Below are 27,854 nucleotides of genomic sequence, written 5' to 3'. Positions count from 1 at the left end.
CCTCTTGTGATGAGTTCCTTCTTTTTTCTGAAGCGAATGAATTGCATCATATTGACACCAGAGGAGCAGAATTTACATGGACAAATGGTTGCAAGGGTAGACAAGACACAAAAATGCGTCTTGATAGGGTACTGTGCAACGAAGAATGGCTTCTGTATTGGGACTCATCAGTTTGTAGTACTTTGGCCAGAGTCAAATCTGATCAACATCCCTTGTTATTTGAATTCACAAATGGTGACAAGACTTTTGCGTCATCTTTCAAGTTCCTTAGCATGTGGTTACAACACCCAGATCTCAGAAAGCTAGTCCAGGAGGAATGGCAGACAGTTTTCTATGGATGTCCTATGTACGTTCTGATGCAGAAGTTAAAGCATCTCAAAGGTGTGTTGAAAGCTTGGAATAAAAACGTATTTGGAGATATTAATCGAGCTGTGGACAAAGTTAATCATGATCTGGAGGTCATTCAAACGAAAATGGCAGTTGAGGGTTACTCAGATGAGCTTCATATACAGGAACTGGAAGCTTCCAATAATTTGTTCCATGTTCTGAATATGCAGCGTACACATTGGAAGGAAAAATCGAGGATGCAATGGGTTGCTGATGGCGACGCTAATACAAAATCTTTCCACAAATATGCGAAGATTCGTGCATCCACGAATAAGCTCTCTCACTTGAAAGTTGATGGGAATCTGACAGTTGACCATGATGTTATTTCAGAACATATTGTGAGCTACTTCAATGGCTTATATGCTGGTGCATCGGACTGTGTACAAAATGACTTTATTTCCAACCATGTGGAGGCTTGTGTTTCAGCAGTTGAAAATGCTTCTCTGACAGCTACGCCTGATATGCAAGAGGTTAGAGATGCAGTTTTTTCGATGAATGCTAATGGTGCTCCTGACCCCGACGGATTTGGAGGTATCTTTTTTACTAGCTTATGGGATATTGTGGGTGAAGATGTGCTTAAATCAGTTCAGTTTTTCTTTGAACATGGATGGCTAGTCCCTAACGCGAATCCGAATCACATTGTATTGCTTCCAAAAGAACCTGGTGCTGATGTCATTGAGAAATTCGACCCATAGCTTTGGGAAACTTTCATTTCAAGATTATTGGTAAGATATTGGCTACTAGATTGAGCCTTATCGCAACTAGGATCATTTCCCCGCAGCAAAGAGCATATCTTAAAGGAAGAAGCATTTTTGAATGCATCTCTCTTACCTCGGAAGCGATCAACTTACTGGACTACAAGTGTTATGGTGGGAATGTGGCTTTAGAGTTTGACATTAGAAAAGCGTTTGACACGCTGGATTGGGATTTCCTCTTACAGACTCTTTCTGCTTTTGGATTCTGTTCTAAATTTGTGGGCTGGATTCGAAACATACTGCAGTCAGCACGGTTATCTGTTGTAGTTAATGGTAAGGCAATGGGTTATTTCGGATGTACTAGAGGCGTTCCTCAAGGCGATCCATTATCCCCTATTCTATTCTGTCTTGCGGAAGATGTTCTTAGTCGTGGGATTACTCGTCTTCTTGCTCAAGGTCTGATTCATACTATCTCTTCGCCTAGAGGTACAGTTGCTCCCTCCGACATATTATATGCTGATGACATTATGGTGTTCTGCAAAGGCACTAGTCGCGATATTGGTAACTTAATGAAACTCTTTGAGGATTATGGTGCTTGCTCTGGTCAAATAATTAGCACTTCCAAATGTACTTTATTTGCTAGTAAGCACATAATTACGAGAGCAGCTCTCATTGCTGCTAATTATGGTATCCCTATGGGTACCTTTCCATTTCGCTATTTGGGTGTTCCTATTTTCCATGGGAAACCTAGGAAGAGGCACATTCAATCGATAATGGACAGAATTAAACTAAATTTCGCTACCTGGAAGGTAAGTCCCTCTCCATGATGGGTAGAGTTGAATTAGTTAAATCTATAATAGTAAGCTCCTCATTGTATAGTTTTCATGTGTATGAATGGCCTAAAGCCTGTATTCATACTCTTGAAAGCTGGATGAGAAATTTCATCCGGTCTGGTGATACAAGTATTGTTAAACATACTACAGTTGGTTGGGAGAAACTTTGTCTGCCCGTTGCGGAAGGAGGTTTGAATATAAAACCTCTAGTGAGCTTAAATCATGCTGCTCTAATGAAAACTACATGGAAAATTATGACGGGAAAGGCGTATTGGTGCTCTTTTATAAAGACCGGGCTCTCGGGACACTCTTATAAGAAGTCTTCGATATTATCTGGAATTCGGCGTCAGTGGGACCGTATTAAGCAGGATATATTTTGGTTGGTTGGTAATGTCACGAAGATTGATTTCTGGCGAGATAATTGGTGTGGTACTTTGGGTTTATCGATTGGAGACTAATTGGAGCTGGACGTGACACAAATTGAAAATAAGGTGGCTGATTTTATAGTGGATAGTAATTGGCAGATACCGGGATATATGCCAGAGCTAAAAGGTTTAATTCAACAACACATACAGAGTACGTCGTTTGCTGAACACATTGATGATAGGATGGTTTGGCTGCCTGGTAGCAAGGGAATAGTGAACATGAAAGAAGCATTTGAATATTGTAGGCCGAAAAGAAAAATTGATAATTGTTTTGTGGACCTTTGGAAGATTAAGATGCCACCAAGGAGGGCAGGCGTAGTGCGGAAACTTCTTCACAATCGTGTTCCGACTGATGACATGGTGCTTTTTTCTAAAATTAATACGACGTCTTGCTGTAATCTTTGCCAGAGACCATGCTGTTTTGAAACTCAACAACACCTCTTCTTTGAGTGTTCTTTTGTTGTTGCCTTATGGAACAGGATAGGAAGCATTTTTAATGTGCTCCTTACCGCGACATCTATCCGAGGTATGTTTACTCTTGTTCGAAACTATGATAATAGCTCTCAGGTAAAAAATTTGTTACGGGTGGCGGTAATCAATAATATTTAGCTAATATGGAATATTAGAAATCAATTAAGGTTCCAATATGTGGTAACTTCATTTGAACAAGCGACATCTAAGCTGAAGGTATTAATCAAAGAATCAGGTGGACTTAACAAGGGTCATATGCGAAATAAAATGGAGGATCTGCTCGTTTGGAGGTTCTTTAAGGTGAATGGAAGAGCCGTTAAAGCTCCTAAAATTATTGAGGTAAAATGGCAACCTCCGCTTTATGGTTGGTTCAAAATTAATGCTGACGGTTGTTCGTTGGGAAATCCCGGGCAAGCTGGATGTGGCGTGGTATTTCAGAATAGTAATTGTGTAGTAGTTGGGAGCTTGGCACAATCCATCGGTGTGGATAACTCTGTTTCTGCTGAATTTTGGGGAGCCATTTTTGCATTCAGGATCGCATGTTCCAGAGGCATGAGACATATTTGGTTTGAATGTGATTCCATGCATGTCATTGGTGCTTTATCTGATCATTCTTTGGTGCCGTGGAATTTAGCTGTTCATTGGGCTAATTGCATGAAGTTTCTATCGACAATTCAGTTCAGGTACTCTCATATCTATAGAGAGGGTAATGCTGTAGCGGATTTACTGGCTAAGTGGGAGCATCTACAGGCTCGCAATGGTGGAATGAGCCACCGCATTTTATTCGATCAGCTGTGGGTACTCAGATCAAGTCTGTCCGTTTATCGTTTTAGATACTTTTGTATCATGTTCTTTTACTTTTGTTTTTGTCTTCTCTTCTCTTATCTTTGAGGTTTTGGCCTAGTCCCCTCATTCTTTTTGGTTGCCTTTTTATTAAAATGCTCCTGGTGAGCTTTTGCAAAATAAAAAGAAAAAAAAAAAAAAAAGGCTTTCAAACGAAGACGAAAATTTAGTTTTCGAAGCATTGAATAAGACTGTTCAAGTGTTAAATAGATTTAATATTATAAAGTCTACAAGAGTAGAAACCAATATCTCATCTTATATCCACCACGTCCACACCTGACATATACACTACATAATTGATACTTGACCAAGTACGACAATTTTTACTGTTTAATCAATTAGTTAGTTGTTAGTAGAAAGGCATAATATGTGAACAAATCAATGACAAAGCCATATCTTAAATCAATTGCCCATAATTGAAAAAACATAAGTTAAGAACAACAGAATCAATATATATATCGAATCTATGTTATGAGAAGGTAATGCTTACTTTGACTCGTATCGAGGTCGGACGGGATCGGCAAAAGGACTTTCACTTCAGGAAAAGGAAGCCTACCTGTTGAGATATGACTTAAGAGAACAGATAATCAACGCCAATAATCATCCAATTCCTAGCATTGTATTATCATTCAATTAATACATATAGTAACAACAATGATCTAGCATTTAAGTAGTGTCAATTGTATCCTATCATTCAAGTTCGGATCATACTCATTTAAATCAACTAATAACATATCTTCTTTAGCCTTGTTCCAATAACAATAGCAAACATGATTATTATTCGAATGACAGCACTTAACTCCTAACAACATTACTGCTATAACTAAACTTTAAAATATCGAACCAAGATTTTACTATGACAAACCGATGAGGGAATGAGCAAAAATAACAGAACACTATATATAGAAACAATAGTAGATAATCTGGTGTACTGTTATTACAAATTGCAAACTGCTTTGTGGACTTGTTGTTGTAACGGGACATGGTAAATACCGTTTACAAATGGTCAAAAGACCTTTCTTTAGCTTCCTGATGTAGTCATCTATTGGTAGTATGAACTGATTTAGGGTATGAGGAGCCGTATGAACCGAGGGTTCATCTGTAATGTGAAGATTGTAGATTTAGGGGTTTTATCACCATTTCAAATCAGAACTCAAATCACCATTAAAAATCAACAATTATTCATAAAAATTCAACTCAAAGAAGGATTATGTCAGCAAAGTCTTGATTTTGGAGTTTTTATCTTCATATAAATGCTAACCCAAAATACTGAAAACCCTAAATCTCATACCACCAAAAAGATGAATCAGACAACTATATCAAATTTGAATCAGTTATAAAGAAGAATAACAATCTCATATAAGAAAACCCTCAATTTGATTAGAATTTCATAAAAAAGTAAGATGAATCAGATAATTATATCAAAATCACAAAAATCCTTACTGATTTCGATCCGATCTGTCCACAGTTTCCTCACTTCAATATGTTTAATGATTTGAGAAAATGAAAATCAGAAAATTATGAGAAAATCATCGTGGGTTTATCAAAGAGAAAGGTTATGAGACAGTTACATCTTTGATAAGCCCACGATGGAGGAGAATGCGGAGGCGGTTATGTTCTCAATCTATTTTCAGTCTTGACTCCCGAGTCTTGAGTAGGTTTTAGGCTTTAAGAGTTTGGTTTTAGGAATTGGCCGTAGGATGATTTTATCAAAGGTCTAAAATGATCTGAAAATTTCAATTAGTTTTAATTAGCTTACAAATATTCATACGAATTCTAAAATTTCCAACCCCAAATATAAACCGCCGGATATTTTATTATCAACGGCATATAAATCTTGAAAGTTTAATAAAATTTGTTTTTACTTTTTTATTATCGAAAATATCTGCTGAGTGGAATAATTTACAGCGTACGGGCGTAAATAGAAGCCAAATAAATGACAGATTGTTAGCGTTATTTATTAAACACAAATTATTCGACACATGCCAATTGTAAAATATTTAAACACAAGCGGAAACTGTCATTTTCCACGAACACCAAGTGTCCTAAAAACCTGATTTTGGACTAGTGTAAGATTCTGCGGTTTATAATCCTTTTAGGCCTCTCCACTCATTGCCAATTGGTATTGAGTTGGATGCCTGTATTCTAACATGGTATCAGAGAAGGCTATTTGCGGACGAGTCTTTGACCGCGCCTTTACTCCCTCCGCGTTACCCTTAATTGTCCACGTGCTAGACCCAACGAGGCTACACGTGAGGGGGGTGTTGAGATTATTAGTCACACATTGTTTGGTCAATTTAAGATCCTGCAGTATATAATCCTTTGGGCCTCTCCACTCATTGCCAGTTGGTTTTGAGGTGGATGCCCGTATTCTAACAAACCCATCCTACCCAATTGATCTTTCTATTTTCTGCTGAGGATCCCCGTAGGAAGTTTCTCATGATTTGGTTGAGTTTCTTCTCTATGCTTGCAGGCATTTCAAAGATTGGCATGGAGTATATAGGTAAGCTGGAAAGAGATGTTTCTATCAGAAAAACTCTACCTGCTTTTGTGAAGAATTTCCTCTACCAAGGAGCTAATTTTTTTTTGGAACTTTTCAACCACTGAATCCCAAATTGAAACATCTATTAATTTAGCTCTTATTGTCATTCCAACATATTTCAAAGGTATAGTTTCAGTATAGCTTCAAAAAGCTGAAGGATTAAGACCAAATATTCAACTTCCTCTTCTTTAGCATCTAAGAAGACCAATGTATCACTGTATATTGGAGGTGTGAAATCTGAATTGACTTAACAGAAAAATTTGAAATCATATTTAGTTGCACAACACTCTTCGTAAGCTTGGAAAATATTTCTGCAACTAAGATGAAGAGAAAAGGGGAGAGAGGATTTCGCTATCTCAATCCCTTTTGAGGCTTGAATTTTTTATGTTGAGCTACCATTTATCAAAAGAGAATGTTAAGCTGAAGTGACACACTATCCAATCCAGTTTATTCATTTGTCTCTAAAACCTGAGCTTTTTAGCATTTCTGAATTGTATGTCAGCTGACATTGTCAAAAGCTTTTTGAATGTCTAGCTTACAAAGAATTCATGACTTTTTTTTTATTTGAGTCTTGAATCAATAAACTCCCCTGCATTAAAAATTCCATCTAGAATTAGTTTGTCAGCAATCAAAGCACCTTGATTTTTTGATATAAACTTTGGCAGCACTTATTTGAATCTTTGTGTGAGCACTTTTGAGATAATTTTGTACACAGTACTACTGACTAGACTAATGGGTCTGAAATCTTTTGGAGAACCCACTTGGTCTATTCTAGAAATTAAGCTAATAAAAGAGCAATTCGTCCTCCAATCCACCTTGTATTGGTTTTCAAATTCAAGAACCACCGCCATAAACTCAGTTTTAATCACTTCCCAAGCCATTTTGTAAACTTTCATATTATATTCATCAAAAATTGGAGACTTATTATTTTTGAAGTTCTTTATCACCGTCCAAACCCAATGAAAGATATTAGATTCGATTAATTTTAATTTTCATATTAGAATTACTAGCATATGATCGTCTTTGTTCCTCGAGGAACCAACTGCATGATGTTTGGCGGAAGCGACATTGATTTGTATATATATATATATATCCCAGTTGTAGACTTATACTGGGTCTGTATAGGTGTAGTTGCAGGAAATCCTACAACTACACCCTTACTAAAATCTACAAATCAATCTAAGTACACTCCATGAAAATCACCAGAATATTTATTAAGATCTTCAAATGGGATACAAAGTAATAAGTAAACCCTAACTTGGGAAGCAAATAATTTTTCTCTCTCCTAAATATCTTGTCTACCCTATCCAAAAAGTCTCTTCTCAAATAAGATCGTTCGGCTCTTTAGTTAGAGATTTACATAGTGGATGACAGATAAGAAAGGCTTTATTTTCGGATTTGGTGTGCGTTATTAACACACACTTACATTGACTCTTATCCAACAGACTCTATGACATCGCATGGTTCTTGACATTTTACTCGTGATTAAGCTGGCTTCATGTGATGCGTCATTTAGATAAGTTGTATGCAGTTGTCATCGCTTGGTCTTGATGATCATTATTTCGCATGTCTGACTGGTGTGCGGTATTTTGTATCTACATTATGCCTCTTCTCATGTCGTTTCTTTGGAAAAGAGTGCGATATGAGAAACTCCAATTTCTATTGCCGCACCCGTTCACCTTTTCGTATTCTTCTTTGCCGACATAACTCCCTAATTTAGGCATGACAACTTACATGCGTCTTTTCAACTACTCATTATCTGACACGTCTTTCTTAACCACCTCACATTATCTGTTCACTTTCAATCCTCGCATTAATGGGGTAATTATCTTGGGAATCGAGAGTAAATCCTTTATTTACTCTCGATCTTCTTCTCTTTCCCTCTTTTTTTTATCTTTTTCTCTCTGCAACTATTATTTTCTTTTGTTGTTGTTCTAAACAATTTGAAATCTTTCTGTTGTTCTTATGTTTTTGAGTTAATCATCACCTTCTTATCTTCTTATCATTCTTTTTATTCTCTTTACTCTTTCATACCTGATCCTAATTGATCTGATCACCTTTATTTATTCTCATTCCCATACTCTTAAAATGGTTCTTCAAGCAGGATGGAAAATTCAAAGGGAATTCGAAAGGATTCAAGCAGAATTTAAAGAAAGAGGTTTTCATAATCTGTTCCTCCCAACTCAAAACCCACTTCTACTCTCAACCCCAGATGGTTTTCACTCGATAATTGGAATGACCAGAAGATCATCATTTCTGTGGGGCAGATTCTCGCTGGTCTTCATATCCCTCTTTATGATCCACAAATTTCTTTATTTTATAGGATTCTTTCAGATGCGAGATTTTCGCGTGCAATCTTCCAATTGAGCGGTGATAGTATCAGAATTATGGTAAAGTATGCTCGGCGTGTAGCTGGGTTAGAGTCCCTATATCCCAAATGGGTTAGAAAAACTGAAGATGTTGATGTAGAGATTAACCGCGAGGAGTATACGGTAGAGAATTTATTCACTCACTATAAGGTTGTTATTATGAAGAATGAGTTATCTCGTTGGGGTGTTCGTTTGCAGAGGAAAGACGGTTTCGCAGAAGAGAGTAGGATCATGCGAGATGTTGATTCCACTAATAATACTGCATGATATTCGAAGGACGGACGTTGGAATGTTTTTCCCATCATTCTGAAAGGTCCTTATATTGCTGGTCTTCATGCTGATGGATCAATGAATTCTCTTCCTGAGGATTTTCCCGCTTACAATCCTTAGGAATTCAAATGGACTGAGAGAGAAATTGTGGTATGTTATTCATAACTTCGCTTATATTCTTTGCATTAACCACCCCATTTCTCATCTTACTAACCTTTACTTATTTCAGATTACCAAATTGAAGAAGGATCTAAGGACTCATAGGAGACAAAGTACGTTGGAAGCACTACGTTCGATCACTGATGACGTAAGAAATACCTTCTCTCATATTTTAACAATATTGTTGCCTCTGTTTCTTATTTTCATCTGTGTGCAAAGTTTGAAGCTGAATACGTCAGTGGCTCTGGCGAGACTATAGTTGCTAAAGGTAAAGGTATGGTTTGCAACAAGAAGACTGCTTCTAAATATTCTTCTAAGAATCCTTCAAAGAAACGGAAAGCACCTTCCCCTTCTCCCTCAAGCTCTCACTATAGTGATGATGACGACATTCTTCTCACTGAAGATCCTTCCATCGCATCTTCTATGGAGAAACTCTCTGGTATCTTTTTTGACTCCATGTGTGCGATTGGAAACAAGCCGCTCACTCGCACCTACAATGTCATTGTAAAAATCTGCGATGCTCCTACTTTGGACGATGAATCACTTTGCGGAACTGCCTCAGTTTTGAGTCCAAGTCTCTAATATTCATTTGGATCTTTGGTAATTTCTATTCTTTCTCATTTTCTTTGATTATATCTTCATTGTATACACTCTTATGTCCTATGAGGTTTCTTAAGATTATCAGAGAAAACTCCGCAAGCTCGAGGCTGAGAACATTAAACTCAAGACCCAAGTTTCTGCTCATGAGAATGACGCATCTGATCTTCTCAAGAAGAGTGATAAATTAGAAGCTGAAGTGTCTATTTATAAGGGCCACATCTCCGACCTTCAGAAGAGGAATGATCAATTAGTTGGTGCGTAATTCTTCACCTTTTTTCTGCTAATCTGTATGCTTGTATCTTTTGTTATTTTTATAATTGTCTATTCTTGCAGAGATTTACAGTCTAACTGACGAGGCATCTTCTTTATTTCGCTCCCTTCATCCTCCTGTTGATGATGATATTCTCCTTGAGTATCTTAATGCTTCACTTAATAAATTTTCTGATGACAAACTAAGATCCCTTTCTTTGGAAGAACTCAAGGCGAAGTACCAACTTCTTAATATTGATCACAAGAGTGCTTTATCTACTAGTAATCGTTTTAAACGTCGTTTCTTGGCATCCAAAGAAAGGATTAAAGATCTAGAAGCTAGGATTAGTACTCTTATTACTGAAAAGGATGAAGTTCCTCTTAGAGGTGCCAAAGCTTTGAAGGAATTTCAAGAAACTATTCTTCAAGTTCAAATAGAGTGTGATCTAGCTTTAAGCGAAAAAGACGCACTTGTAAAGCGAAGAAATCTGATCCGTTCCAGACTTATTATAGAGAATGATGCTGAATTTCAATCGGCTGTTAGGGTCTTAGATAATGCTAAAAATGATTTGGATGTAAATGTTAGTCTTGAGTTTGACCATGCCACCTTGGTTAGAGATATCCTTTCAAAGAAAGAAGGTTTTTTATAATTCTTATTCCCTTGTTCTTGATGAAGGTTCTTGCGTGTTTTTTAACCTTCATGTCTTTTCTTCGCAGACGATGAGAAAGAATCTCGTGAGAAGATTGATAATATGGAATAACAGTTTTCCGCTCGTGATTTTAAGTATCGCAGGCCCAAGAAAAAGCTTACTACAACCGTTTCCAACTTGAGTAATGATGTTGTTCGCGTTCGTGATGCAACTATTAAGAAAGTTTGTGTGGATCATGGCATTCCTCTTTCAACTTATAAATTCGCTGAAATCCCTCCAAATAAAAAAGATTCTGAAATCTCTGAAAGTAAAGGAGAATATGAGTATGAGGAGATTTAGTAGGAGGACAATGATCCTGAGGTTGACAAGATCAATGAAGAAGACACAAATGAAATATAGTTGATCTTTCTTTGCACTTGTAAATCTTTTACCAATTTCTTGTATATTAAACTTCTTCTGTGTAAACTCCTAAGCATTTGAAGCTTTTTCAATGTAAATTCTCCTTATCTTGCACCTGTATTCGTAGAAGTTGAAGTATTGTTCTTTCTAATCTGTGACCTTTCGGAGTGAATCCAATGTGCAGTTTTATGAGAGTGTTGTATTCATTAGCATGTGCGTGAGTCTATCATATGGAGGCGACTAACACTTCTCTATATGCTTGCATTCTCATACTTGCCTCTGTTAATCGCTTCAAGATGATTGGAGCAATCACATGCATATGTCTTCGCATGATTCCTCTGCCTGTAGAAATTTTTCCTTTGGTTTTTCTTTATGCTATAGAATTTGTGCGTTTGATTTCTCTAACCTACAAAACAATATAAGTTTCTGTTTTACTTTCTCATGAGGTCTTATTTAGCCTTCCTAAGTAAAGGTCTTATTTTTCCTGAAGTTTGATTTCATTTTTGTGCGACGAGATCGCAGGCGGTTTTTACACTTTCATGCAATAACCCATTGATCTCGTCTTATCGTTATATGACATTGTTACCTCTGCATGTTTTAGTATCGCACAAATACGACAAGCCTTGATACTCCCGTGAGTAAAAAGCCTCATGACATTTGCGTCTTTGACACAATTCAGCTCCCTAATGGAGGGTGTCGTCCTTATATTCCCCCTGATTGCCCCTACAAGGAAGCGTACCTCTACCGGGTTAGGGTGGGATCTTCCCATCCGGTGATGCAACAATCAGTTGTTTTCGCGGCTTCTTATCCCTTCGCCGATATGGCATATGGTTATGAGATCGCACCCTAAGTGGGGTGTCTTCGGACCGAATGCATCATAGTCAAGAGTTATCAAGAGCGTCCATGTACGCTCCAGACGCCCCAGGCACTCTTGACTCAACCGTGTACCTCAGCGCCTTGATATAGTTTCTGCATTCGTTAGTAGAGAGCTTCTTACCTTAATTTTTCAATTAAGGCGCCCTACTGGATGGGCTTTTGTTTCACCCCAAATATCCGTGACTCAGGTTCCAGGGTCGATGTAGCTTTCACCTGAGCCATGCTAACTAGGTTTTCCCAATATGACACGTGTTAGGTCTTATTATTGCCTCTTGCTGTATGAGAACTAGGATGCACGCCATAATGGTTTACCTAGCCTCCGTAATTAGAGGTTTTTACTTCTGCAGACTTCTATTAAGGTCTTATTATAAGGTCTTATTTTTGCCTTTTCATATGACATTTTCTGAAAGAAATATAAATTTTTATTTACGATCATATTCTTGATCAATACAATGCTTTCATCTTCTTCTTTTGTTTATTTATCCATATGACTAAAATGGCTTGCCAGTGTTTTTCACCTTATGTACTTCATTGAATTTACATATGCTTTGTAATACATTTTCTCGCATACACTCATCATTTTACTAAGTACTACAATTATCGCATGGAGCATATATCTGCAAATGCTTTTGGTTCCATAGCTCATCAGATGATGCTCCTTCCTTCTCTTATACTAACTCATACATCCCATTTCCAACTACTTTCCTGATTCTGTATGGCCCTTCCAAGTTGTTTTCCATGTGTATCTTATTTTTTCTTTCTGATAAGGCGGTATTTGTCTCAATACTAAATCTCCTTTTTTGAATTTACCCAAACTAACATGTTTGTTTTCGTGTGCGATTGTTTTCGCCTTCGCTTAAGTCGTTCGCATCTCACTTTCCTTGCTCACAACATCTACCATTAATCGCTCACTTCTCTTGCTATCTTGTATCTGCTGCTTCCAATTTCTTCTCTTACTTGTGTGTTCTTCACATTTGTCGATATCAATGTCATGGAAAGTTTTTCCTTCATTTGGATCTCCTCTTATTACTCCAACAACGATGGGTAAGGGATTTTTATGCATTGGTGGAAAGTGGAAGCTACTCCTAAAATTCCATGCAACCATGCTCTTCCTATTAGAGCATTATAGGATGATTCTACGTCAACGACGCAGAATACTATTTCTGTTGAAATGCTCCTTAACGGAATTCGCATCATCATCTCCCTGTTTGGCTTGTTAGCTGTTCCATTGAAACCATAAATTTTGTATGTTGAGGGGATTAATTCTTCGTCTCTACCACCCATAGTCTTGTATGTGTGATAAAAAAAAATATCCACAAAACTCCCAGGATCTATCAGTATTCTGTTTATAGCCCATGTGTTCGCATCCTCCTCTTCATATGCATCAGCTTTTGCCTTTGGGTTGATTTCTAACTTGACCACCAATGGACTCTCGTGCTGTTCTCCTCCTCCTGGTACTTCTTATGCACTAAAGGAGATAAGTTGTTTCTGCCAATCTTTGAATGGTGATATCTTTGCAAGGTTAAATATCTCCCTTCCATCACTATCTCTCATAGACTCGACTTAAGACATTATCATGAAAGTCTTCTATGTTTTTGAATGAATGTATGATTGAATTACAATATAAATTCTTTGCTTTCGCTCCGACCTCTATCAAATATGTATGCTTTTCTGCCTTTCTATCTTGTGTATGTCCTGCAGGTGGTGGTAGATTCCGTGGTTGCTTTACTAGAAAATGGTTTAGCTTTCCCTGGTCAATCATTCTTAGTATGATTTTCTTTATATTTCTACAATTATTAGTTGTGTGACCATGGAAACGATGATAAGCACAAATTCATTACTCCTTCTCCCTGGTGGAGGTTAATCTCCCATATTTGGGGGTGCTGGTATTTCTTCCATCAAAATTATTGCTTCCCATATTTTCTCGATCGTGGCGTTTGATGTGGCATCTTTATATGCTCCCAAACCACTCTATTGCTTCCTTGTCCTTGGTTATAATATTTCTTTCGTCCTCCATATCCTTCTGGATGATAGTCGAGCCTCTGAATCTTATTTTTTCCTCCCCGATTATTGGTTTGTCTTTCTCTTTCAAATTCTTCTTGATCCCTACTTCCTATAGCTACCATTTCCCTCTTCCACTGTCTGCTTTCCTTTACTCCCCTGAGATGTACTTGTAATAGCATTTGTTGTTCTTGCAAGCAGGATGGTATTTCCCTCATTTGCATTTGTTATCACAACTGGTTAGGACTCCATTTCCCTTTGTTTTTCTTAGAGGGATATGTATTCTTCTTGAAACTCACGTAATTCTGCCATAGTTATTGTATCTTTTGTCCTGAAGATCTGTGTGTAAAATAAATCTGTAGGAAAAAGTGCATTGATAAAGGATAATATAAGGTTTCTCTCATCTACTCGTCCGGTCATCTCACTACACATGGTCCTCCAACGTGTGGTTAGACTGCGCAAGCTCTCATTGATCCTTCTACGTAAACTAAACACCTTTTCAATTCCTGGTCTAAGCATGTTATTGCTGATGTAATTTCCTAAAAAGATGTTCTGTAAATGGTGGAATGAACGAATGGTACCCACTGGTAAACCTTCAAAGTATAGCAAAGCTTCTCCAATTAGACTAGCAGGGAAATATTTACAGAGTACCGCATCATTTGCTTCCCACTGTAAGAGATATCTGTTGTAGTCTCTCATATGTTGGACCGCACATGTGCTTCCATCAAAAATGTTAGTGAACACCGGGAGATTACACTTAGGTGGTATAACCGCACATTGTATTTGTCTAGCAAATGGTGTTCTTCCCGCTTCTTCTATTGCTTCATCCAGTTGTCGCCTACCACCATCTCTTCGTGCCGTCATCATTTCTCTCATCTCTGCTAATTCTCTGAGTATTTCTTCATTCATGATTTGATCTGTATCTTGATGTATTGGTCTTTTCAACCTTGCTTGTCTTACTATGTTATCATGCATGTTTTGACGCACAACCTATTGTATCTCTCTCTCTTCAGCCTCCTCTCTCCTTCTTTTGCGTCTTTCTCTTTCGTTCCTTGCGTGTTCATGTGCAGCATTATTCCTTTCAGCTTCCTCTTCTCGATCACGTTGATTTCTTAACATTTCTCTTCCTTGCAATATAATTCTTTCTTTCTCTGCGTCGTTTTCATCATCCTGTTCGTCATATATGCGATAACGTTCGCCATGTTGTTCACGCCGGTCTCCTCTACGATCTTCTTGTATGCGATAATTGTTATCCTGCGGCATGTACCAATCATTAATCAGTAGTTGCTCTATGTGATGTCCACCGCGTTGTTTTTGTATGTTATTATCTTCTTAAAGATTTTCGACAATATTATCCAGAGGTTGTTCTTGCCTAATTATCTTCTATTAGATTGGCTACGTCTTGACGAGCTCCTACTGGTCCTTGATCGTGAGGTTGCATGTGTGGTAATTCTTGATCTCTGCTTTTTCAATCGCATATTCTATTCTCCCAACTCATAATTTTGATGCATCAAATTCGCACGCTCTTCATCTTCTCTTCTTCTTTCTGCGATCAACCTTTGTCGGAGTTCCTCAATTGTCATGTTTTCTTCATTTCCTTCTATTAATCCTGTGACTCCAGTTCCTTCGTCTTCCTCATCTGTTGAATTTGTATTTGCGGTGTGAAAACTCACTCTATCATAATCTATAGTATTGTTCTCCATCGGTTCTTGCTGAATCTAAGTCTGAATCTAATTTCCTCTATTATTTCTTTCTCCCATCCTTGAGGATTCAACGATTTCTTCCAGCGATCCTTGTACTCCTTCTGATTGCTATGGATTTTCCTGTTGTATTTGTTTGTCTCACCATCTTGTTAGTCTGTAACAATTGTTTCACCTCTTAAAGATAAAAATTACTCCTTAAAGAACCGAAGATTGGACCAATGAAGATTGTTTTTCTGAGATTTCAACTTTTTGTGCAACCTTTGTAGGTCTAACTCTCTATAACTCTCAAAATTTGGTTTTATAGAAATTCACCAACATGATACATCATTTTGAGCTGTTTCTAGCGCCAAAATGTAGTTACAGGAAATCCTACAACAACACCCTTACTAAAATCTACAAATCAATCTAAGTAAATTCCATGAAAACCACCAGAATATTTATTAAGATCTTCAAATGGGACACAAAGTAATAAGCAAACCCTAACTTGGGAAGCAAATAATCTTTCTCTCTCCTAAATATCTTGTCTTCCTCTCCAGAAAGTCTCTTCTCAAACAAGATCGCTCGGCTCTTTATATAGAGATTTACATAGTGGATGACAGCTAAGAAAGCCTTTATTTTCGGATTTGGTGTGTGTTATTAACGCACACTTACATTGACTCTTATCGCACAGACTCTATAACATCGCATGGTTCTTCACGCTTTACTCGTGATTAAGCTGACATCATGTGATTCGTCATTTACATAAGTTGTATGCGGTTGTCATCACTTGGTCTTGATGATCATTATTTCACATGTTTGACTGGTGTGCGGTATTTTATATCTACGAGCTAACTGCATGATGATTGGCGGAAGCAACATTGATCGACCATCGGGATCCCATCTGGTCCAATCAATAAATAAAGCTGCACATGGGATTGTGCATGTTGACCCGTTAACGGGGATCATATCATCAAGGATTGCTTTGGTTTCCGAATTTGTAATTTGTTAGCATTGTCAAACGATATGCCATACATTGCGCCTAATATCAACTCATAAAAAAATGTGTCCAGCAAAATTTGGCAAGTGTGTGATTTAATTAGTCACCACTAACAAGCTAAGCATGTGCATTTATAACTTAGGCCGTCCACGTGAAAAGAGAGGCATTAAAGATTGGAAGCAAAACACGTTATAGTCTTGATACTAACATCCGTTGTACAGTATACTATATAGATTCCAGCTAGCCTTTGCTGGAATGTCTTGACCCAGAGAAGTCATAGATGTTTCAAGGGAAAGAAAATAACTGATGATAGTTGTAAATTAGGACAAAAAGACGAATAATGAACAGAAGAATTTATCGTGCTTCGGCGATATGCTTACACTAACATATGCGTGTTGTGGGGCCTAGGTCGACAGATCTTTTCCTGCTAAAAGTTAGCCCGCCCAAATATTATGGTACATACATCCCCTCTTAACCCATAATTTATTGTGGGATAAAGAATCCAGCATTTCGAATTTGACGCCGTCAGTGTTATATTTTGATTGGCAAGTCGTCCTGGGCCCTTTTCATTGGGCTGCCACCACTTTTTCTGTCTCTTCCCTCAATCTCCCGACGTTATTGCCAAGTGCCAACTAGAGGTTGTTGTTGTTTGAACTGCCTTAGTTTTTCATTTCTCTGTCTTGGCTCTTTGGGTGTTTCTTTCTTCTCTTTTATGTCTTTATTTGCCTGGTGGCGATTATGCTTGTGCAGTCTTTCTAATTAGCCCTCGCCCTTAATATATCTTCTTTTTGTCGAGCAATAAATAAATAAATAAATAAACTAAAGATTTCATGACATGCGTTAGGTATATATGGAATAGATTATGACACCTGAACCGGTGCCGTACGGATATGATCAGCCTCATTACGTATTGTAGAAGTCGCATTTCATTGCCTTTGTGTTGTGTTTCTTGATTTTGGCGAACTCAAGAATTAGATATCATCAGTCGAATTAATAACTGATGATGCACATGGGATTGTCCAGTTTACCCCATTTTTGCGGATCAGATCAGTTCATCAAGGATTTATTTCAACTACTTTTGGGACCTGTAATTTGTTCAAGTTGTCCAATTTTGTCAACCTATCGGCCATATTATTATAGGTATCCACCATGTAAAAATAATCAATTATTTACAAATTGTAAACCATGGGCACGTTTTGGAGTTAATGCACATTAACACAGCAAAAATGCATGTGGTTTTATTACTATAGTAAGTCACAACTCAGATAATCTCATGTATAAATAGCTAGCTTAGCAATAAGGATGACATAAAACACATCCAAACGAAAGCTGCTAGTAAACAGGAAACGAGTAGCTCGTTTGTCGAATTAGCAGAGAAGATGGCAGCAATAACTAGGAAAAGATCCGCCGGGTTCTTTTCCAGCTTTAGTGTCGTTGCACTAGTTGTATGTATCGTTGTCCATGCAGGCAAGTCCAATCTTTTCTACAAGCCGATCTAACCAGTTCTAACATATTTGAATCTTCTAATATTTCTTCTCACAAGTTAATATTGTTGTTATAACGTTATCTGCTTTTGTTTGTAGACATGGTATCGGCGTGGGAGAATATCTGTAAACCTGGAGATATATACATGGATTCACAGACGACTGCAGTTTCCGATCCGCACTGCAACACTTGTACAAATTGGTGTATTTCACAGTGTACAAACTTAAACCTTTCAATGGTCAGCGGCACGAATTTGTGCTCTATAAGTAAACCTTCCACCCTCAATTGCAAGTGTTGCTGCGGAGCATCACCCTCCTCTCCAGAAAAACCAACCCTTCCTCCTTCTGCATCAGAATTTAATGGCCCTCCGCCATATGATTTTAAGATATGTGTGGGTAACCAAACATATCAGAAGTTTCAACACCATGATGGGAAACATTGCATCGATACACCTCTATGTGAACAAAAATGTAAAGAGAAAGGCCTTACAAGAGCAAGGTCTGAGTGTGTCGCTGCTGGTCATAATACAACGACTGCGCTTACCTGGTATGAACAATGTTGTTGTCAAAAGCCCGTGCCTTCTCCACCTCCCCCAACACCTCCAACAAGTATATGCGAAGCCGACTGCCCTTTCGTGAAGAGATTGGGATGTGCGCTTTTTTTCAAATCTTGTAGTTGTTGCTGCAAGAGTATATTATTACCTTGTCATGATTAATTACTCCCATTGGTTTCTATTATTCGCAGCAATACAGTGAATAATATATATTGTAGTGACACTATCACCACTTATTAGCTAGCTGCAGTTTAATTGATGGGATGAGATGAGTCAAGCTATCTTTATGCTTTTAATAAGCAGCATGTAGTGTAGGTCAGGTGTACGAGTTTCATCTTTAATTAATTGATGCACGTAGTTGTATTTCAATTGAAGGCGATATGTCAATGTACCGTGTGTTTCAATTTCTGTTAATCTGTAGAAAATGATTTTTTTTCTTGAAAAAGGAATGGTAATATTAAACGGCTGTGCTACATACACAACGAAACGAAGTGTACACCCAGAGAGGATCCAACCGCAGAAAGATCACCCTTTCTGCATTGGGATAGGGATGAGCAGAAATTGGTCTCACTCCTCCCTCACACACGGTGCATAAACTTCATTGTGTATATATCATTTTCGAATATTAAAAGAAAAATAAGTACACTAGGAACATAATTCACAAAAGTTACAGGTAAATTACTGTATCCCAATGAAATAACATTTGATTAACAGAAACATTGCTAAACACATCCCTATCCGAAAATCAAAGAACCAGCGTCTGCTTAATAAGCATAACAATTTCATACACCTCCACAAGTCTTCCTCCAAAAGCTCTTCTTCCTCTTTTCTTCCACAAGTTCCATAGTTCAGCATAATTAGAAACCGGCTTGCATGGTGTAAGACCCATCAGTCTTGCGATTCTTAACCAGATCAACTAGGTCCCTTGGTTGAAGAGGCTTACAACCGGGGATTTGCATAGGCTCTTTGAGATCCACGAACTCACCTTACACCTGGCCCTCAAGTATGGGAAGATATATCATGAATGGGAGCAAATCAGCTGCAGCAGGGCAAAAGAATATAAATTTAGGTATGCACTCACTTTGTCGGGAATATCAGAACTTCCCAAAGCGAAACAATCGGCAATGAGAATCGTAATGGACTTGCTAATTAGAAAAAACTCTATAAAACAAACTAAATCACTAACGTTGCAGGACAGTGATAAAGTCATTGGCTGATAATACCAATGACCTGAATTTGATACTCACGTTTTTTGTTCTATGTAGAGTACATACCATCAAACCATTATCAAGTACCCACCATTCTTTGCCTAAAACAAATACCCTGATATGAAGGAACTTGTTATCACAAATAATGAATTATTGTTGTACCCATCGGCACAATAAGTGCGACGCCTCTAGGACCACAAAATACATATATCTAGAAAAAATGTCCCACGACTGTATATCGATGTTGAACCCTTATATTTAAAGCAGAGTACACTGATGGGATGGATGGTGGTGATTCGGTAGTATGTGACATCACTGCTTCTGTCAGTTTTATCAAGTACGACAAGCCAGATTTAACATCAGTATCTCCAATAGGGATGAAGTAAAATGCAACTGCACTCCATCCTTAACGAGGAATCACAAAATTGTGCATTTCAGTGAAATGCTTTTGGTTTACCGTCGTTATAAAGAGATTGCATAAAACTGAATTGAAATATTCTAAGCAACTCAGCTAAAACTCATCAGCAGCAGTATTCTTTCGTTTCGTATAGAAACTGTCAAAATCCCTATATATCCTAATCTAGTGTGCGGCACTCTGCTATTCCTTCGGGTATGGTTTAGTAATTATTATTCGACAGTCTCGACTGACGACTGTATTGCATTTAAGCAAAGTAATATCAACGGGATAGACCAGGGCCGGCCCTGAGGTTTTCATGCCCCTAAGTGAAGTCGGAAAATGGGTCATTTGTCCAAATATTTTTAAAACATGGTTCAAACGGACGAGTAAAAATTATTATGAGTGAAATGGACACCAAAAAAATACCAAGGATGAAACTGGATTCATTCTGACTTAAACTTAAAAAATAGCAAGGATGAAATTGGATGCATCCTGATGTAAATTAAAAATAAGAAAAAGTATTTGAAAATGGGTAGGATGAAACGGTTTACATCCTGACTATTTTTACATTTTTGTCCATTTAAACAGTTCAAAATCTAAATGTCATTTTCACTCAGGAAGTGTTGATTTTGGTCTTTTTAACTTTGTAAGTGAACTAAATGACGATTTATTTTATTAAATTAGGATTATATGCATATAATAGAATAAAAAGATGAACACGAACGCTATATTAAATATACGATTAGGTGTAAAACTCCTCGTTGGACATTCTCGGAAGCATATTCTCTGATAATAGGCTTGTAATCAAGTAATCTGGCTATTTGTCTTTCAATGGCTATATGTCATAGACAATCCATCGACATTTGCTTCATTTAAGACATTAACACAACTATCATATCTAAATCTTCGACTTTAGATTCACTAGGTTTAATCAAATATTTATTTAAAGGACTAGAATTATTTTTTGCTAACTCACCAGTTTTTGGCTTTTTTTTTTTACTTTCTTTTTCTGTTTTGAGATCCGACGGCTGCTTTCTTTCTGAACCCGCAGGCATACCTACAAACCAACAAAATCATTATATAAGATAAATGTAGCTTATTAAAATCTAAACATGATAACATAGGTTGATCACTAAATTAATAATTAGATAAAAAAATTAGTGATTACCTTGTATAGTTTAAAGAACCCTAATTCTTTATTTTTCCCCTTATGTTCTTAGTTCTTCCATAGGTAAGGAAAGAATGTGAAAAAGAAAGCGGAAGTGTCTAAAGTTTGGCCTGCATGTCTTTGAATCTTTGATTCCTTCCAAAACTCATGTCTTTTATTCCAATTGTAACTGTGTGAATACGTCAACTAATAAAGCACTTACCATTCTTAGAAACGATCGATGGCCAATCACGGCAGTGTCTTGCCATGAATCTCTCTACATCAGTTTGTTCTTTTTCTTTTGTTACGCTTGCATTGGGTTAATATTACACACATTATGCCAAGTTTAATGTTGTCTTTTTTGTACGCAAAACCGGAAGAAGAAAAGAAATTTGATGCCCCACAATTTGTGCTGCCCGAAGCCATGCTTCAGGTGCTTCGGCTCAGGGCCGGCCCTGGGGATAGTGGTGGTTCCGTACACACCATTGCTTTTGTCGTCTTTATGGGTCACACTGGAAATTCAGATAACTTGTCAGACTTTGAAACTCCATGTGTGTCACAGTGGAAGATCACGAGTAATCAGCAAATTTGTGCCACCAGATTTTTGTTCACATGAAAACTTTCTCTCCCAAGGAAGAAAAGCCAGGAAAGCACTTTATCGAGATCATGGAGGAAGGCAGGAAGCATAAGTGATTTTCTTGGGTCGTAACTGCATTAATACTGGCCTGATCATGCTCGGCCCACCAAAATCAACATATCATGGGCCTTCCCATCTTACAATTCCATTGCAGAATACTTGACACTGGTTGGGTAACTGGGGTCGACATTAAATCGTATAAGTGAAAACTACAGTGAGACCCATTCTAGGTGATGAACGGAGGGGTCTCATATGATCAGTTTCACGTGCAGCAGCGACAACAATAGTTTAGAGTTTAACTAATATTAGTCTCATGAGATTTACAAACTAACTGAACAAGTGAATCAGCTAAAGAAGGAGATCAAAATGTGCAGTTTCATCATGATTCTTCATCCGTGAATGGAGACAATTTCAAGCTTTGAATCTGATTGCTACTTTTGGAACTCGGACATGAAAGCAAAAGTAGCTTTAAATCTAACTGCTACTTTTGGAGCTCGGACATGAAAGCAATACCTTGGACGGGAATGAGTTATGGCAGCTTTAGAGTCAGTGTGTACGGGTTGACTGAGCTTTCTAGACGGTGAGAATATGGAGAGAGTTTAATGTGGCCGATAGTTGGGTGAAATAAAAGAAATGGTTGCATTGCATATACAAAAGTGACTACATAACCTATTATGCGGATGAGAAAGTGGTTGCATAACCTGTTATGCATCTACAAAATTTGTTGCATAACTTGTTATGCAGTCCAGAAAAGGGTTGCATAACACGTTATGCAGCAACTTTTTTGTCACTATTAAAATCAACAAAAACAAAGACTGCATAACTTGTCATGCACCTAAAATAATATCTGCATAATATGTTATGCAGTCGGGAAAATAGAGGCATAACCTGTTATGCATCCGAAAATACGGCTGCATAATGCATTTTGCATCGAGAAAATACATGCATAATGCATTATGGATCTATTTTTTATGTATGCACTAATACAATGGCTACACAACTTGTTATAGATGTATAACTTTGTTATGCAGATGCATAATTTTTTATGCAATGGAGAAAATGGTTGCATAATTCGTTATGCGTCTGCATAATGCGTTATGCATCCTTTTTGGTGTCTGCATAATGGTTATGTATCAAGTTTTCGAAAATTTTGTCTAAAATGATGATCACCTCCGATTTTTCGTGAAAAACAAAAATTTGATATTCTTGTTTGTACTCGTTGCGTAGCGCTCTTAAAAATATTTCCAACGATATAAAATTTGTAAAAATCCAAGGCGCGGATTTTTAGATATGTTATATCCATGTTTCGTTACCAATTATACCCCGGATGCATAATCCGTCATACATACATTATAAAAAGAAGTGTTGTGTGTGTAGCCTGATAAATCCGACCATCGGTTTCGTCATCCCACGGCGTGGATCGATTCGTTATATGTTCTATATAGACGTCCGTCGGATTGTTGGGTTTCCTGATTTGACTATGCTTCCATAATAAGATGTCTTGGCCATTATATATCGGGAAAAAATTACCACGTTAACTACGTTTCCTAATAAAAATATGGAAGAGGGATATATTCAAATTTCCTTATCTGACTACGTTTTGAGAGATACTTACGTTTCATCTACAAGGGAAAACAAAAAACAAAAAAGGAAACCAATGCAAAAAAATCGCAAATTTTTTTCAAAAAAAATGTAGACAGCCGTAGGACATTAACACAATATCACAGTATCTATATATGTACTAGGTATCAAGTTAAACTAACTAAGTTATGGTAAGGTAAAGTAAGGAATTGGAGAAAGTTGTTGGGCAGGAAGCTTCACCCGGGTGCAACCTAGTGCTTCATTCTCTTCCTTTTGCAGCAAATTAAGACAAAGCAAAAAGAAAATGTTACCAAATAGACACGAACTCAAAAACACGAATAGCACCTCATGAAATCATCTCTTCAAAATTAAATACCCAATGACATAATTTAATTTGCAATTTAAAGAAAGCACGAGGAGCAAGCATAAAATATTGCCCAAAAACATAAAAAATGAACAACCTAAAAGTTTTACTCGGTCAATCAGACCTTTGAGGATGCAAATGTACAAATTGCTGAATGGAGACAAAGTTGTACAACAAAATGGACAAACAAACTCGGTGTAGTTTACTAATATTCTGTGTAAAATTTTAGAACCATGTATAGAGATATTAGATTCACGCATATTACAAATTAGCCTTGGGACAGATCCAAACATTGACTTTGGTCATTCTGCCGCTTGAACCGTTAGTTCTCGAAATGTACATCCGTCTGTTGTATATATGACGGGGATTTTATTATTTTGGACGTTCGGGATTGATGCCACGATATAAGAATATATGACTTTGAAGTAATAATAAGGATGTTATGAAAAGAAGTGATGTCTGTCTTGGGTAATAGACGGCCCTTGATTTCGGCAATCCGACGATTGGGAAAGATAGTTGGCGAGATTTCTATCCATACGTCCGCTTTAGACATATATATAATTTTGAGAGATATTTACGTCCGTCGGTTCGTGAGATGATCTTCTTTTAATATTTTGTTTTAGACGGCAGGGATTATGCCCCAGCCCGGTGCAAAACGAGACTCAACATTTCCTTATGTGACTCGAATCAACATTTCCTAATGCGTGTCGGTTTCCTTGAAAGTTTTCATGCACTAACTATAAATATCCTTTCTGATTTTAACAAAAAAAAACAAATATTAATTTGAAGACTCTATAGATTTTACCTAATCACGGCTAATTTTAATGGGGATATCATATTTTCCTTTAAATTTTCTAATCCACGGCCCCGGCCTCATCCGGCTACTATGACCCGCCTAATTGAAAACGCTATTGTGACCCGACTAACTAACACGTTATAATATGACACGACCAACTAAATATCAGGACCGTTGTGGTATTGACCAGACTAACTAAATATACTCCCGACTATTATAGATGGACTAAAATATGGAAAGACACTGGCCGACCGACCAAACAATAAACAAAACTCTAAAAGGTTGAGCCCCGGCCGTAGACCGAGGTGATACCTAGTAATTTCATATAATTATGGGTGTCACGGAAATAATTATGGATGTCACAGTACCTAAATTTAATTGTGGACTTGACAATGAGAATATTATTCTTTTTGGGTCTCCCCCTAATTTTCCCATCGTATAAATACCTAGAGAGGCCTGAAAATTCTTCCACCTAAATTGACATGAATGGGTAGCTTATAGATTGATGATATCCTAGCTAATATGTTGTTATAGGGGTTGACGCTCTGAGATGGGAATATACGAGGTAATTACTGTATTTCATTGGTCAACTGCAAAGAAATGACTTACGAATACCTTAATCAAACTTTAGGATGACAAAATATGAGGCGCATTGGTAATACCACACCATTAGAAGAGATATAACTAACAAGTTTATACTATTTAGGATGAAAAATTAGCTTGTGTTGCACTACGGTCCGTCAGTGGCGGTGTTGGGCAAATCTGCCGCAGCGCCACCGTGACTGCTATAGGCGGTTTAGGCCAACGATTTTAACAGGTACACGGCCCATGTTGTTAACTGGATTATTTAGGGTTAACTATTTAGGGTTAACAAGTTTTCCGGAAACTCTTGCACCGGAAAAAACAAATTCTCAAAAACCCTAAACTTTTTCATCACAATGTCTTCATCATCTGCTGCTACTGCTAAACTCATTGGTCCTCCATCAATACAGGGCCTAACTATTTCACCTGGAAACAGGAGATCAGGTTCTTATTCCGATAGCAGGAAATCTGGATCTTCTTCTTTTCCTTTTCCAACTAGAGACACTTCTGGTAGTGGTAGTAATAGAGGATTTACAGAGAAAGGATCAAAGACATATGTTTCAAGTGAAAATCCATTAGTTGATTTTTTCTTCCATGTAGTCCCCGATACTCCACATGAAAGCGTAACCCAAAGATTAGAATCAGCATGGAAACATGATCCCTTGAAAGCTCTGAAGTTGATATGTAACTTGAGAGGTGTGAGAGGGTCTGGTAAATCAGATAAAGAAGGGTTTTACACCGCGGCGTTATGGCTTCATAAAAAACATTCTAAAACCCTAGCTATGAATCTGAAAGCTATGGCCGATTTTGGGTATTTCAAAGATTTACCAGAGATTCTCTTCAGATTACATGAAGGGATTGAGATCCGAAATGAACGAAAGAGCAAATGGAAGATTGAGAAGCATCTTTATATTAATAAAAAGAATAAAAAGAAGAAGGTAAAAGCGGATTCTAGAAACGTTGATGATCCGAAGAAGATGAAGACTGGGAATGAAAATGCTATTGAGTTGTCGAAACGAACAATTGAGAGGTATGTAAAAGATACCAAGTACAAAGACTTGCATGATAAAATATCTGATCTTTTTGCCGAATTTTTAATCTCTGTTTTGAAGTATTTGAATTCTGGTGAGTTTGGTAAGATCAGTTTAGCTTCCAAATGGTGTCCTTCTTTAGATTCTTGTTTCGATAAGGCTACTCTTTTAAGTGAAAGTATTGCTAGAAGAATTTTTCCCCGTAATTCAAATCCTGACTATGAAAATATCCAATAGGCTCATTATACTTATAGAATTCGTCGCCTCTTGAGGAAAGAGTATTTGGTTCCTCTACGGGAAGTGTTGGAATTACCTGAAGTTTACATGAGCTCTAAGATGTGGAAAGTGTTTCCGTACAATCGCGTTTCATCTGTTGCTATGAAAAATTACAAGAGTTTCTTCAAACAGCATGATGAAAAAAGATTTAATAAGTATCTAGAGAGTGTTACAAAAGGAGAGACAAAGATTGCTGCTGGTGCATTGTTACCTCATGAGATCATTGCTTCTTTGTATGATCATAAAGAAGATGGTGATTGTAATGTTGCGGAGCTTCAATGGCGTGGAATGGGGGGATGATATGTCGAAAATTGGAAAGTTAAATGACTGGCTTGCAATCTGTGATGCATCTGGTAGTATGTGTGGAACGCCAATTGGAAGTCTCTGTTGCTCTTGGTTTGTTAATATCAGAAATGAGTGAAGAACCATGGAAGGAAAACTTATCACTTTCCACCAAAACCCCACGTTACACGAGATTGAAGATGACGATTTGAAATCAAAGACGGCGTTCATTAGACGGATGGATTGGGGGATGACAATTAATTTCCATAAGGTGTTCGACATAATACTGAAAGTTGCAGTGGCACGAAAATTGAAGGAAGATCAGATGTTAAAGAGGCTTTTTGTGTTTAGCGATATGGAGTTCGACAGTGCTTCAGGGTATGAGAATAATAAAAAACATAAGAATAATAAGATGAATAAAAAAAATAGTATCCAGACTTACTATAATCGTAAAAATAAGAATAATAAAAGTAACAAAAATCCGTTTTCGCTCCTTGAATATCTAGATGAGGATATAGATGAGGATAAGGTGGAGGTTCGTGAGGAGGAGGTCCATGAGGAGGAGTTCTATGGGGATGATTGGGAGACTGACTACAAGGTGATACAAAAGAAGTTTAGGAAGAAAGGATACATGAATGTGCTAGAGATTGTGTTTTGGAACCTTCGAGACTCTGGATCAACTCCGGTTTTGTGTCATCAAAAGGGGGTGGCTTTGGTTAGTGGGTTCTCAAAGAATTTGTTGAAACTTTTCCTGTAGGGTTCGATCTTAAGTGAAATTACACCCACTGGAATCATGGAAAAGGCAATCTCTGGTGAGTAATACAACAAACTTGTTGTGGCTGACATATTATTGATTCTTCATCCTCAATGCAAGAACCTGAAAGGTAAAAGGTAATGATCACTCTTAACCCTAAACAGGGTTTGAGGACATGTATTTATATTAATCAATGAGTTACACAGTTGCCCTTTAGGCAAGTAAATAAAGAGATATACTAAGATACAATACAGTCTATAGATAACAGGATGACCCTAAGTTACACCTGTATTCTGTGTTAACACCCACCCAC

At 37.4% G+C, this 27,854-nt stretch overlaps 2 protein-coding genes and 1 pseudogene across 2 annotated transcripts in view; 2 read left to right on the top strand and 1 right to left on the bottom strand.

Annotated features, from left to right (window-relative positions):
* Positions 1–17,776: 17,776 nt before the first annotated feature.
* On the top strand, positions 17,777–18,890 carry LOC113309338. The gene is made up of 2 exons (XM_026557762.1): positions 17,777–17,915; positions 18,032–18,890. The coding sequence occupies exons 1-2, from the start codon at positions 17,828–17,830 to the stop codon at positions 18,646–18,648; spliced, it is 705 nt and encodes a 234-aa protein (XP_026413547.1). The 5' UTR covers positions 17,777–17,827; the 3' UTR covers positions 18,649–18,890.
* A 6,664-nt stretch (positions 18,891–25,554) lies between these two features.
* On the top strand, positions 25,555–27,544 carry LOC113311187 (annotated as a pseudogene).
* A 90-nt stretch (positions 27,545–27,634) lies between these two features.
* Positions 27,635–27,854, bottom strand: part of LOC113311186 (uncharacterized mitochondrial protein AtMg00810-like) — a 1,765-nt gene continuing 1,545 nt past the window's right edge. The window contains exon 3 of the mRNA XM_026560035.1: positions 27,635–27,664. Within this exon, the coding sequence (XP_026415820.1) occupies positions 27,635–27,664 (30 nt within the window). The remainder of the gene's footprint in view (positions 27,665–27,854) is intronic.

Source organism: Papaver somniferum, chromosome 9 (genome assembly GCF_003573695.1).
Source record: "Papaver somniferum cultivar HN1 chromosome 9, ASM357369v1, whole genome shotgun sequence".
Taxonomy (NCBI): Eukaryota; Viridiplantae; Streptophyta; class Magnoliopsida; order Ranunculales; family Papaveraceae; genus Papaver; species Papaver somniferum.
Note: the sequence above shows the minus strand (reverse complement) of the source record. Positions and strands in the feature narration are given on the sequence as shown.